The 14,005-nt window shown below is 38.0% G+C and overlaps 1 protein-coding gene across 1 annotated transcript in view; it reads right to left on the bottom strand.

The window, feature by feature from the left end:
• trsn (translin) overlaps positions 1 to 13,737 on the bottom strand; it is a 70,713-nt gene extending 56,976 nt beyond the window's left edge. Inside the window, exon 1 of the mRNA XM_090392804.1 lies at positions 13,539 to 13,737. Within this exon, the coding sequence (XP_090248930.1) occupies positions 13,539 to 13,610 (72 nt within the window). The 5' untranslated portion in view covers positions 13,611 to 13,737. The remainder of the gene's footprint in view (positions 1 to 13,538) is intronic.
• Between the last annotated feature and the right edge of the window lie 268 nt (positions 13,738 to 14,005).

Genomic DNA, 14,005 nt, shown 5'->3' with positions numbered 1-14,005 from the left:
ATTTGTGAACTCATTTTTTTTATAAAAAAATTATTTTTTTTTATAATGAATGAATGAATGAATGTAATGAATATTCTAAACTGAGTTTCATTTTAGAATGCCAAAAATTTACATTTATTTTCTGAAATTTGAAACATGTGAAAAATGTAAAGTGGTGATATATATTGCTCTATAATCTTTTATAATTTTTATGCATCACATTACAATAATAATAAATTTCATTACTGTCATAACCAGGACTCAACAAATGCAAAATACTACTTGCTACATAAAATATCTGCTCTAACCAAAAATACCGTTTTTTTTATTTTTATTTTTAGGAGTTCCACAGAGTGACCACTGGTGCAGGATCTACATTTTTTAAAGTTAATAAATGACTTTTCTGGAAAGTTATTTTTTATTAAACAAAAAACAAATCTATTTTGTTTAGTCTGCAGCTATTCACAGGCTGGCAAAATCTACTTGCCATGAGCAGAGTGAATGAGCATATTTGTCAAGCCCTAGTCATAACAAATATAATGAAGTTATTAAAAATCCCTGACTTGTTATTATTATTATTACGGGCAACTCCAGGGAGTCCTTAGATTCATCGAGGGAGGCCCGAAATCATATTCATCACAACTATTCAACATTCATATAGTGTCCATCATACCTCGCCTTAAACGCATTCACTGTCACAGCATCCACCACAGACTCTGGCAGCCCATTCCATTCATTCACCACTCTAAAAGTAAAGAATCCAGCTCTAACGCCCGTACTAACCACACTTTTGCCCAGTTTCCATGGATGTCCCCTAGTCCTCCCACAACCAGCCCTGTTCTCAAAAATATCATCTGAATTAATTTTATAGAAACCCTTCAGTAATTTGAATGTCTCAATCATATCTCCCCTCCTCTGCCTATCAACCAATTTTTGCAACCCACAAATCCTAAACCTGTTCTCATAAGGTTCATTCCACAGATCTGCTATCATCTTGGTCACTCGCCTCTGGATCCTCTCAACCTCCTCCTCCCCATCAAGAAGAAACCTAGGTGACCAAATCTGGGCACAGTAGTCGAGATGGGGTCTTATCAAGGCTCAATACAGAGGAACAATAACCTGCTTGTCTCTGCTTGTCAACGTATTCTTCAGCAACCAAGTGATTTGATGAGCTGATTTGGCCACTTTTGCAATGTGCCCCCTTAACTTCAACTCCTTATCCACCAACACTCCTAAATCTCGTGCCTCATCAACTTCCTGGAGTACAGTTCCACCAATGTAATAAACTGCTGCTAATCTTTTCACCCCAAAATTTATAACCTTACATTTTGCCATATTAAATTGACATCCATTCTCCTTAGCCCAGACCTCCAATCTATCCAAATCATCTTGCAAAATTTTGACATCATCTGCATTCACTATTGCCCTACCCAACTTTGCATTATCCGCAAACAAATGAACTGTTCCTCTCAGATCCTTTCCTATATCATTAATGAACAAATTAAACAGCAGTGGTCCAAGAACAGATCCTTGTGGGATACCACTAGTCACAGGCTCACAGGCCGTCTTGTGGACTCTACTCCTGAATAAACTACTCTCTGATATCTCTCCGTCAACCACCCTCCTATCCATCTCACCTACCCTATATCCATCCCCATATGCTGCAATTTACTGATTAGAATTCCATGTGGTATCCTGTCAAAGGCCTTAGCAAGGTCCAGTAGAATCACTGCAAACCCATTACCCTTATCCAGTTCAGCCGTCACTGTGTTATAATACGTGAGCAAGTTACTGAGGCATGACCTACCCTTCACAAAACCATGCTGTCTCCGATACAGTATTCCATTTTCATCTATCCAATCTTGTATTTTCCTCTCGACTATTTTCTCCAAGACCTTGATAATGATTCCTGTTATGCTGATTGGCCGGTAATTTTCAACAGCAGCCTTGGAACCACCTTTATGCAGCAGAGTTATTTTCCCCTCTTTCCACCCCCTTGGGACTGAACCAGACCCGAGGCTCAAATTAAACAAAATGGTCAAGGGCACTGACAATTCTTTAGCCACTTCATGTATGACACGAGCTGGTATACCATCCAATCCCACAGATGTACTGACATTGAGGTTCTGTAATAGACTAGTTACCTCTACTTCATTCATCACAATTCCAGTATAAGCTGTTGGTTCTTCCGTTCCTGCAATGTCACCACCTGGATGATATACTCTTGCAACATGTTCGCTCAGTAATTCCGCTATATCGACTGATTTGGTTACCTCCCTAACCTCAGCATTTTTTAAAATCATTCTGCCATGAACATTTTTCCTTTTACTTGCAACATATTGAAAAAACTGTTTGGGATTCTCTTTAGCCTGCATGGCCAATTTTCTTTTGTAATCTGCTTTTGCTTTTCTTACCACCCTTGTTACCATCCTGGCCTGAGCTTTATACTGTTCCTGCACCTGCTGGTCACCTTTCTCCTTAAATTCCCTCCACAATTGTTTCTTTTTTTGCAGCTCAAGCTTAATGGTGTTATTCATCCATTTAACCCCTACTTGATTTATTATTTGGACTCTTGGTATACAGTCAACCACTGCCTCCTGCAAACACTTCTTAACCACCTGCCATGCACTATCAACATCCAGCCCTTGCAGTTTTCCATGCCATGGCACTGAGCCAAACATACTCCTAAGCTTGTCATACTTACCAGCCCGGTAATTCCACATGAACCCTGTCTTAATTGTAAATTCCACTCCTTTAGCCACCTCCCAAGTCATGACCTTATGATCACGCTCACCAATTGGTAGCAACATGGTCAAGTTCGTTACAGCCACATTCTCAGATGCAATTACTAGGTCAAGCACTCTCTGCCCCTGGTATTTTCTACTACATGCTGTCGCAGATAGTTGTCTCTTAATAACCACATAAAATCCAATTCCTTCCTCCCATGTGCTCTCTCCTCTTTCCAGTCAATGTTACCATAATTGAAATCACCCATAATAATTACCCTCCTTCCACTCATTTCTTCTATTTGCCTATGCATACTATCCCCACCATCTATTCCATCACCTGGTCTATAGCAGCATCCAATTGTATATTTTGTTCTGCTAGACTCTATCTCACACCAAACAGCCTCAAATGTGCTCTTTTCTCTATCCTGCAGTTCAACTTCTATACCCCTTGGCTGCAACTCATCAGCTATCATCAATAACACTTCTCCCCCCTTTTTATTCTCCCTGTCACTCCTGAACACGCTATACCCATTGCATTCAATCCCACTAGCTTTATCATCTTCTGTCAGCCATGTTTCACTAATACCAATTTTATTTTAGAACACAATTTTGCAAAATATAGCTGAAAGTCTATTAGGGAAACATGTTTCAGTTTACTGTCCATTTCACTTCAAAAAGTGAAAAGTTTCATGTGTGGGTGTACACTCCAAAAATGACGACCAGTACAACACATTCCCAAATCTTGCATCAGCAAGACCTGGCTGTCAGTAAATAATGTAGTTACAGCAAGAATAGAATGTAATGAATATTGTATTTTCAGAGAAGACAGAGAAAATACGGCAGGAGAGCAATATTACTAATGAAAGCTGAAGCATTTCAACCAACAAAAATAGAAGTTAAGGAAGATTGCAGATCTGAGGGAAATGGTTCATTTGAGACTGTCTCGAGAGAGGCCAACAGGATAAAACATACAGGGTGTCCCTGAATTCATAACCCAAACGTGAGGGGATAGTGGTACACATCGAAACCACCAATATTTGTCATAGAATATGCGGCCACAAATGCAGCCCAATGCTGATAGGGGGCACTGACGAGGCAGCACGGCTTAAAAGCACTGGATCGGCCAAACCCCAGCATTCTCAGCGTCGACCGGAAATGAGATGGAGCAGCTTATGAACGCAGAGAAAGCCGATATGCACTGATGTACGGGCATAGCCAAGGCAATGGTAGTGAGGCGCAAAGACTGTATTGTGAGCGATATCCTATACGACGTGTGCCCAATCATAAAATGTTTGCACGACTGCATCGTCAGCTGTGTGAGGCAGGCACCTTCCACATCAGTCGACATGTTGCTGGATGAGCACGGATGGTCAGAACGCCATCTACGAGCAAGGATATCTTGTGTATGGTGATAGATAACCCAGGTACAAGCATGCGATCTGCCGCCCGGAGTCAGGATGTGCATCGGAACAGTGTCTGGCGAATACTGCATGAAGAAGGGCTATATCCCTATCACTTGCAGCAAGTGCAGCCATTGACAACTGTTGATTATCCCCTGCGCATGGATTTTGCTCAGTGGTTCTTGCAGCAAAGTGTTGAACAGCCCGATTTCCCTGCTCATGTGCTCTTTACAGATGAATCAACCATCAACGTCAGGGCAGGGATCATGCACGACTACTTAATTGGACCCTACCTACTGCCGGGTCGCCTTGATGGGCGAACGTACCGTATTTTTCTGCAACAGGTTTGGCTGGAATTGCTTCAGGATGTTCAAGTCTCCATTCGCTCCCATATGTGGTTCCAGCACGATGGGGCACCCGCCCATTTCAGCATGGACGTGCATCAACATCTTATTGCCACATTTGGGAACCGATGGATTGGGTGCGGTGGTCCCATCCCGTGGCCCCCAGATCGCCTGATCTTTCTTGTCTCGATTTCTTTCTGTGGGGGACATTTGAAGAGTGTCGCATATGAGACGCCCGTGCAGCCTGCAGCGGATCTGGTGGCACGACTGTCCGTCACAGTCGGCGATGTGTGAGACAATCCCGATGTTTATAAGCAGGTACCAATTACTACTCCACCATTGTGCTGCATGTATCGACGTTGGTGGGCGAACATTTGAGCATTTGTTGTAATGATCTCCAATAAATGTCTCTGGAAACCTGTCTCTCTCCTTCATTTCCAACTCCTCACCGCGTTTGCAGCCGCATATTTTATGACGAATATTGGTAGTTTCGGTGTGTACTACCATCCCCTCATGTTTGGGCTATGAATTCAGGGACACCCTGTATTGTTGGTAACTGCTATAGACCTAGCAGTCCAAAAGTAGATGACATGTATCAGCAGATTAACATGAGTGCAGGCAGAGAAATTATCATGGGAGAATTCAACTACAGGAATGTAGATTAGAAGGAGAAAAAAGCACATAGAAATGGAATTTATACAGTTACTCACGGATAATTACCTGAAACAGTTTATGATGGAAAGGACTAGGGATTTGAGTATGTTGGATCTGGTAAGAGCATCAGATCTATTTATAACTACAGTAGCAAACCTACCTTCAATCAAGGAAAGTGACCAACATATTGTCTTGTCCTGTGGGGTTGCTCAACATGTGGAAATTTCAGTCAAGATAGGGTTTATGCAGAACTACGAAGTTGGCAATTATGACAAACTTAGGAGGCAACTTGGAGGCAACTGAGCAGTGCCATGGTGTAATATACCATGGCACTGCTCAGTCTTATAGAAATGGGTAAGGGCAGCCAGTTTCAAGTGAGTCCTGAAAGTGCAAAGATTGTAACTTTTTTAAAAAAAATTCTGGCTAGTTTTTCTGATGTATCCTGGATATAAGGCTCAAAAATCAGAAGTCCATAGCAGTGACTTTTTTTTTTCTTTCAGAAACCATGGCTTGGATATTGGGCACGCATTTCAAATGGAGCACAGAATGAAGGCCTTCATTCCAATTCTGTAACAAGATCACAGCAAGTATCCAGATCTAGAAAGCAGAAACCGTAGTCTAACCACAGAAACAGGTGGTCTTGGAGGTATTCCTCCAACAATTCCTCCTGTAATGTCAAAGGACATGAGGTTGAGAATGGATGAGGGAAGGGAAGGGGAAATGCCACTAGAGACAAAACTTGTATAAGATTATGGTCTGACTACAAAGAGGATAGGTGACAGAGTATCGGGAAAAAGATCAAGTGTTGATCGAGTAAACATGACTGCCTGTTATTCTTGTTAACAGATATACAATTTGCTTGCTTACAGCAGATATTTCAGATTCTTCCCAAGCATGTCAGCTGGACTGGGAAAATGGAGCTAAATAGATTTGTGAACATTAAAGTAACCATGAATGATGACTTAATTGACAACTGTTAGTGTAATCAGACTGTAGAAAATCAAAGTTTCAAGGATAAGTGGTGAAAGAGATCAGAATGATTTTCAGAATAGGGAGAATGGCAGAGACTGCAGATGACTGATACAATGGGACAAAAAAAAAATATATTAAACCAAAAAGAAGAAGATTCAAGATTTAGCATAAGAATATCCAACTGCACCAAAAGCACAGGGGAAGACTTGTAAAAATTAATAGAGCAAATAACAAATTAAAAAATATATCCTTAGGTTAAATTCCAAACAAACTAATGTGATAGCAGTAAGCAGATTTCCAACAATGATGTGAAAAGTATGAAAACGGAATGCAACAGGACTCTCGCTGTGTTTTTTTTTTAAAACTCTTTTTGAGTTCAGAAAGTTAATTTAAGCAGCAAATAAATGGATGAAAAACAGAAGTTGCAGAAGAAAAAATGGAAGAACATAGGAGCATTTAGGATAAACCTACAATAAGGAATTGATTCCACTGTATGTATCATTGCAATATTCTAGGCAGCAAACTTGCAATGCCAGGTGAACACCAGAAGTCTGAAGTTTTTTGCTATATTTGGTGTTCTGCTTTCCCCTCCCATTATAGTCTACAAAGCTCAGTATTCAACCAAAGGATTGGATATCAAAATAAATTGGTTGAAAAATCTGGATATGGATCCCATGGAATTATAGCCTGAGGCATCTAAGACTACGAGGGTAGGATTATGCCTACTAATTGTTTTTGTTCTAATGGCCAGTTTATCTGCTTCATTTGATGAAAAATCAAAGTTTCCAAAAAAAAAAAAACCTGCCACCTCCACATGAGACTGGCTAACACTTTCATTTCAGAAGCATTGTGAAGAACTTTTATAATGGTTTCTCAAATGAAAGTGAGTAGCCAGTCTCATGTGGAGGCAGCAGGTTTTCCCCTTTCGGAAACTGATTTTTCATCAAATGAAACAGATAAACTGGCCATTAGAACATAAACAATTAGTAGGCATAATTCTAGAATCATTGCTTTAGATGCCGCAGCTATAATTCCAAATAAGGGACTCCCCCATTTGAAGTAGGTACATCATGACCGAGATTCTGCAAGCCAGTTAAAACATAGTAAATAAGTCAATAATGCAAAAGGTTTATTCCTGTGGCTTTCAAGAGAAATTAGCAAATAATATTGCTGCTATCTACTCTACGAAACTATGCACAGAGAGAGAGAGAGAGAGGAGAGTTCATATATGGTGATGCTGATGAAGAAAATTTGAAGAACATGCATGCATACAGAAGAGAACATGGCTCTGTGTAGAAGGGCATTTCACAAGCAGATCACTCTTGTAGTGATCTGCTTGCAATGAATCAGAAAAAAAAAAATCTAAAAACTTACAATATCAAAAAAACATTAAAAACAATAATGCAAACAATTTTGAAAAACAAAAAATCCCCTTCCACTACTATTCCATAATTGCATGTACATTTGTGGCTTTAACACAATATACACCGCCTTGCAAAAACCTGAGGAGCAGGTTCTTGCAAGAACTTTGAATTCTTTGTGCAAAAACTCTCCTTACACAGCTTCAAGGATGGCCTCTTGTTATTATTATTATTGACACCTCCAGGGAATCGAAAGACTCATCGAGGGAGGGCACCCACTCCACAACTCTCCGTCTCCACCACTCAACCACCAACTTCAACTACACCAAAGCCATCTACCGCTGACCACCACTACTAGTATTTCCACAGACACAAACATCCATGCTCATGACGGGTTAGCGTATCCGCTCTCCAGCCATTTGGCTGGAGAGCGGATACACTAACCACTCAGGCAATCAAGCCGGTAGAGCATTCGCTTTTTTTGGTATTGTAAGATTTTAGATTTTTTTTCTGATTCTTTGCAAGCATATCACTACAAGAGTGATCTGCTTGCAAAATGCCCTTAAGGCAATGTGTTGTTCTAGCTCTGATTCCCTTTACTTGGTGAAAAATCTGCTCCACGTTAATCTAGTAATGCTAACCAACTTATATGTCTTGATCATGTCCTCTCTCTCTCTCCTTCTATTCAAAATGCCCTGCAAGTTTGCATTCCTTCAGTCACATCCCAGATTCCACAGACCTGACAAAGTTTTCTGGAACCTCTTTAAGATTCTCATCCCCCTTTGAAACCAGGCAACCAAATCTATGCACAGCAGCTGTATGTTGTCTGATCAAGGCCTTATACAAGTAAACCATCCATCACCTGTCTGCTTCTGCATGTCAATGTCCTCTTCTTCATTGCCATAATCTGTTGTGATAATCATCATCCTCCTTTCAGGGATTTAGGCTCAGTGGCCTGTTCCAGTCTCTCTCCATCTTTTCCATGGTCGTCCATGACTTCTATATCCTCCAACTTGGTGGTATCGGAATATTTTTTGGGGTTGTCTTGAACTGTCCATTCTTTCAATATGATCAATCCACTTCTTTTGGTATTCATATACTTTGTCTAATATTAAGTCTATTTTTAGTTCTTTACTTATTTCCATGCTTCTTCTTTTATCCCAGAGAGTATAGTCTGCTGTCCTTCGCAGGAATTTCATTTCTCCAGTTTCTATTATTTTTTCTTCTATGGTTTTTATGGTCCATAATTCATTTCCATACAGTAGACAAGGTCTTGTCAAAACTTCATACTCTTATTCATGTCAGGAGTGTTAACCACAAAAATCAAGATCTAGACAAAATCCTGTTGTGATAATATCCTTTTAAAATAATGGTTTCACACACACACACATAAAGGAAACTAGAATTTAATAAATACTTCTATATATTTTGCACCATGTAACATGCGCACCATAGATACAACAACAGACGTGTATACTTTCATATGTTTCAGTCACAGCTGAGCGAGTAGAAGGAAACACTTTTCAAGTTCCAGGGAAACAAGTATAGTTACACAATTTAAAATATATGGAAAGTACTTCCCTAAACAGTCTGTTTGATTAAGAAAGCTTATATAATCTTGATGTTCTTGGATTTTGATCTCAACAAGAATGGCCAGTCTGTTCAAAGTAGCAAAATAAACAGAAAAGGTATTTGTTTCTGTTGACTGATAATGATCAGATTCTGAGATAAGAATCCAAGAACATCAAAATTATATAAGATATCTGGAATTAGAAGATTTAGGTTTGCTTCTCATGTTGTCAATGTTAGACACAGAGTTCAATGAAATCAAGCAAAGATGCTGCACTACAATAGGTTTAAATATGATCATCTACTTTTTGAATTTTGTGAAGCCCTGTGCCACCTAACTGAACTGACTGTATAACCTTAATCTTAACTGAACTGATTGTATGCTTATCTCGAAGTTTTGGGAAGTGATTGCCATTAATTAACAACACTACTGTGTGCAGATTTATTCTCCTGGGTTTCTGCAGAGGATAAATAAGCTGGGGAAAGGATGCAAAGAAGAGCAACAAAGACAATATCAGAATTATGAATAACAGACTGACAGTATGTGAACTGTAGGTTGGTGAACAGGAGAAACAGGAGTGAATGATAGAGGTCTATAAACTTCTGAAAAGGTGTTATAGGTTATCAAGTGATGAAATTTTTGTTATACGGAAAGTCTGGAGAGATAAGGGGGCAACATGGAAGTTACGTTTGTGCATGGTTAAGAAAGGGCTGGGAGCTAGATTGATGATAATAATAATAATAATAAAATCACGAGTTTCACAAGGATACGCTCAGTAATATTTTAGCTAGAGAAAATTTCTATACCAATAGTATAAATAAATGATTATTTTATAAAAATTGGCAGTGGAAATTATATAAAAAGGGCATCAGAGTTATTGATAAGATAGTAACTGATTTATGCCATTGCTATGAAATTTTTGGAGAGTTAATAAACTCTTGATAACATTTTGTTATCATAACTGTGTAAAAATTTTATATCCATTATTTCAAAAGTCCACGCAGTTAGCCTAGTGACTATGCACTTCGCAACCATATGATGGAATCGAATTCCCGTCGACGACATAAGGAGCTCAAGGATCATCCTCAGCCATAGCCAAGTTAGCCGGTCTTGGGCATGGATAGCAGGATTCCCCCCCACACCAACCCCAGTTTATCTGGGATTTTTTATCCCGCAAGCAGGCAAACCGGCCCCGTGAACACACAGGCTATAGTCATAGGATACCTCCAGGAATAAGGAGTAACCAACCTATTCCGTAGGATTTTGGTTCCGAATGCCTACACAGTAAAAAGTGTAGGTCTGCGCATGAGAGTAAATTAGGAATAGGATTCTCAAAAGAATCAAGATTTCTGGATGAACACAGCCATATGTTATTCATATGAAGGCTTCAGAGCAAGATTCTCTACAATACATTATATATACACATACTATTACTCAATAAAATAAAAGGCAAGAATATCATCTTCCTTCATATTCAGTGTTTGTATATTTTGAGAATGTTTAGTCTTTGATTCTTTATATCAATCAGACAGAAATCATATAGAGCTTAAAATAACATGCCAACCCAGCAAGTATATAGAACATCAGGAAAGGGAATTTGGCATTAAAAGAGGACTCAGACAAGGAGATCCAATATCACCCAAGTTGTTTCCTGCTACATCAGAAAAAGTCTTCAGGAATATATCATGGGAAAACTATGAAATTAATATCAATGGAAAAATTTTAAATCGTTTCAATTTTGCAGTGATATTATTCTGTTAGAAAAATAAATAAAAATAAAGAAGCTCAAAAATGCTAAATGATCTTGACAGAGTAAGCAGGAAATTTTTTTTTTTTTTTTTAAATTAACATAACCAATGACAAATTCATTAATCTGAACTTAGCAGATAATCCTATTGAAATTGTGGACAACTACTGAAAGTTTATTTTTCACTTAGTCAGACCATAATAAATTTAGTTTAATCCTTTTATCCAAGTGTGTGCAAACAAAGTTTGCGCCTGAAAGTATCTTCAGGACTGGGGTAAAGTGGTACAACACCGGGCAACTCCTTGCAAAGAAGTTGCGCCTGAAGATACTTTTGGTTCCGAATGCCTACACAGTAAAAAGTGTAGGTCTGCGCATGAGAGTAAAAGTTTATTTTTCACTTAGTCAGACCATAATAAATTTAGTTTAATCCTTTTATCCAAGTGTGTGCAAACAAAGTTTGCACCTGAAAGTATCTTCAGGACTGGGGTAAAGTGGTACAACACCGGGCAACTCCTTGCAAAGAAGTTGCGCCTGAAGATACTTTCAGGCGCAAACTTTGTTTGCACACACTTGAATAAAGGATTAAACTAAATTTATTGTGGACAACTATATTTACTTTGGACTATTAGTTAGCTTTAAGCAAAAACAAGATGAAGAAATAAACATTACAATAAGAAACAAAGCATTCAGCTGCATGAAGATTATCTGATTTACCTAGAAGTTTTAAAAAAAAGAAACTATTTAGTATGAATATTATTCCAGTGTTTACTTATTAAAGCGAGACATGGGCAACATCTAGAAATCAGGAAGAAGACAGGTTGTGTGTGGCCCCAAAAAAAAGCCTCCGAGAGAAAAATGCTACACATAATAAAAAGGGACAGAATTAGAAATAATAAAATTAGAGAGATGATTGATGTAGAGGTTATTGTGAAGTATTATAAAGAATGTAAATGGAGATGTGCCACCCATATTTGCAGATAAACAGATGAAATATGGACAAATAAGCTGGGTGGATACCAAAAAAAGGAAGTCACCAAAAAAGATGAAGGGATGATCCACAATGATTTGACACGAGATGGTAGACATTAGCTAATGATAGAAACTGGATATTTATGGAGGTCAACATCCAGCTATGGATGGAAAGAGTCTGAAGATGATCCAGTTGTTTGCTGATGATAGAAAACTGGATAGAGTAATTAATTAATGAATCAAGAAGATGTAAGGAGCTTACAGAATGATTTAAATAGGCGACATGGGCAAAAGATAATGATTACCAGTTCAATGTGAAAAAGTGTAAAGTTATGCATTTAGAGATGAAAAGATTAAGAGGTGTATACTACAATAATGGAGCTGTTTGTCAATTTCCTTGTTTCTAGGAAACTGATAATGCTAGGGATCTGGAGGTATTTTGTGAACAGAGTTGAAGCTCAGAGAGCATACTGCAAAGGAGGGCAAGGTAGCTCATTAAATTTCTTGATAACAATATAACAGTTGAATAACAGTTTTATATTACTAAATATGGATTACTGGGTGCTCAGGTTTGGTCACCAGGGTTTCTTGGGGACAAAGTGGTGGAGAGGATCCAGATGCAAGTAATCAAGATGGAGTAGTCTGTAGAATGATCTCTATAATGAAAGAATGAGGATCTGTGAGTTGCAGAGAAGAGGGGGAAGATGAGAAAAATGGTTGTAAAGTAAAATGATTCTATAGGGAAGTTGTAAAGAAATTTTTCGGCACTTAACTGGAGGAGGAAGAACAAACAGTCATTCCTGGAAATTGAGTAATTGCTTGGTAAGTGATGAATGAGTGAAATGGATTACCAGAATATGTTACAAATACTTTGTAAGTTAATGCATTCAGAGAGAAGTACAACAGATACTGTGTGGATAGCACGAGATCTCCTGTGAGAGGTCCTCATGCAAATAATAATCATAATAATTTGAGTATTAGCTATCCATTTCACAGTTTAACGGCAAACCCAGCAAATCTGCTTTCTCTCCCCCATTTAATTTTGTCCTCTTATGCTCTGTGAAGCAAAAGCACTCTTCCTCAAAGCATTTATGAAGGATTATAACAAGTAATTCAAAAAGAATATCACTAGATTCTTTCTTAATCTCTCCATACACAGCATAAACATGCCATAGGTTTTGAAACCATTTTCCTGTGTAGAAATTATACATATCAGTGTCATTCATATGTTACTGAACTAAACGCTAGCACAAAATCAAGAATTTTCCTCTCTCTATCTCCTATATGTTGCTTCAGAGACATCCTTTCCAAAATCCTATGCAGCAACATTTTATTATATTTGTATTTATTGTATTATATGTATTTATACAATTATAAATACACAATATGCTGCAAATTTTGAACGCATATAGGGAAAAATGAAACTGGTTAGAAAATAAAATCAGTGCAGCAGTGTAGCTGGTTTCGTGGAACACATCTGTGTGGAAATGTTTAAGTGGCATATTTTTGTTCCCTGGTGTGACAACTTTGCTTCTTAGAGGCCTGAAATAACTTGAAAAGCATTCCACCTCTGGTCTCCAAGAAATGCTAAATGTGCAACACATTTCTACCATTCGTGAGAAGGAATGACATTAAATTAATAATATCAACTTTCTGCATACATATGCAATTTATTTTTGATTGGACTATTTCAAATATATAGAACACAAACGAAGGAACAAAAGCCACTAACTTTAGTCCAATAAATAAATAAGCTTATTATTCTTTCAATATAAGACATTCAATTATCATAAGTACTCCATTAAATTCATACCTCGCGAAGATCCTGCTCTGTATCTAGATGTTTTTGAAAAGCAGAAAATATTTCTGCAACTGAATGAGTCATTTTAAGAAGATTCTTCTCCGATTTAAAATAGCATAAACGTGCTTGATTCAAATCGCAACATTAACACAGCTACCGCCGATTTCCAAACAAATATACCACGCTACCGAAAACAAAACTCAGACTTTGTGACAAAGCTATTAAGAAAAGCGCCACCAACTAGACGTACAACTGGCTTCTTTTTGTTTTTTTTTTAATCTTCTCTAAATCTGAAATCCAGGATTCAAATTTTAGAAATGGTTAAAAATACAGTATGTTGAATACATGCATGCTGTCCATAAGTGAAGAAGTTAGTGATTAATTATCGACAACTACAATAATAATGTTTTCAATTAATCAACTTTTTTATTCATACATCATATAACAATGTACATATCACATCATCATCATCATAGTTT

The sequence above is a fragment of the Typopeltis vanoorti genome, chromosome 1 (genome assembly GCF_054136105.1).
Source record: "Typopeltis vanoorti isolate ZY-2024b chromosome 1, IOZ_Tvanoo_1.0, whole genome shotgun sequence".
Lineage (NCBI taxonomy): Eukaryota > Metazoa > Arthropoda > Arachnida > Uropygi > Thelyphonidae > Typopeltis > Typopeltis vanoorti.
The sequence above is the reverse complement of the archived record's forward strand: the minus strand, read 5'-3'. Positions and strand labels throughout refer to the sequence as shown.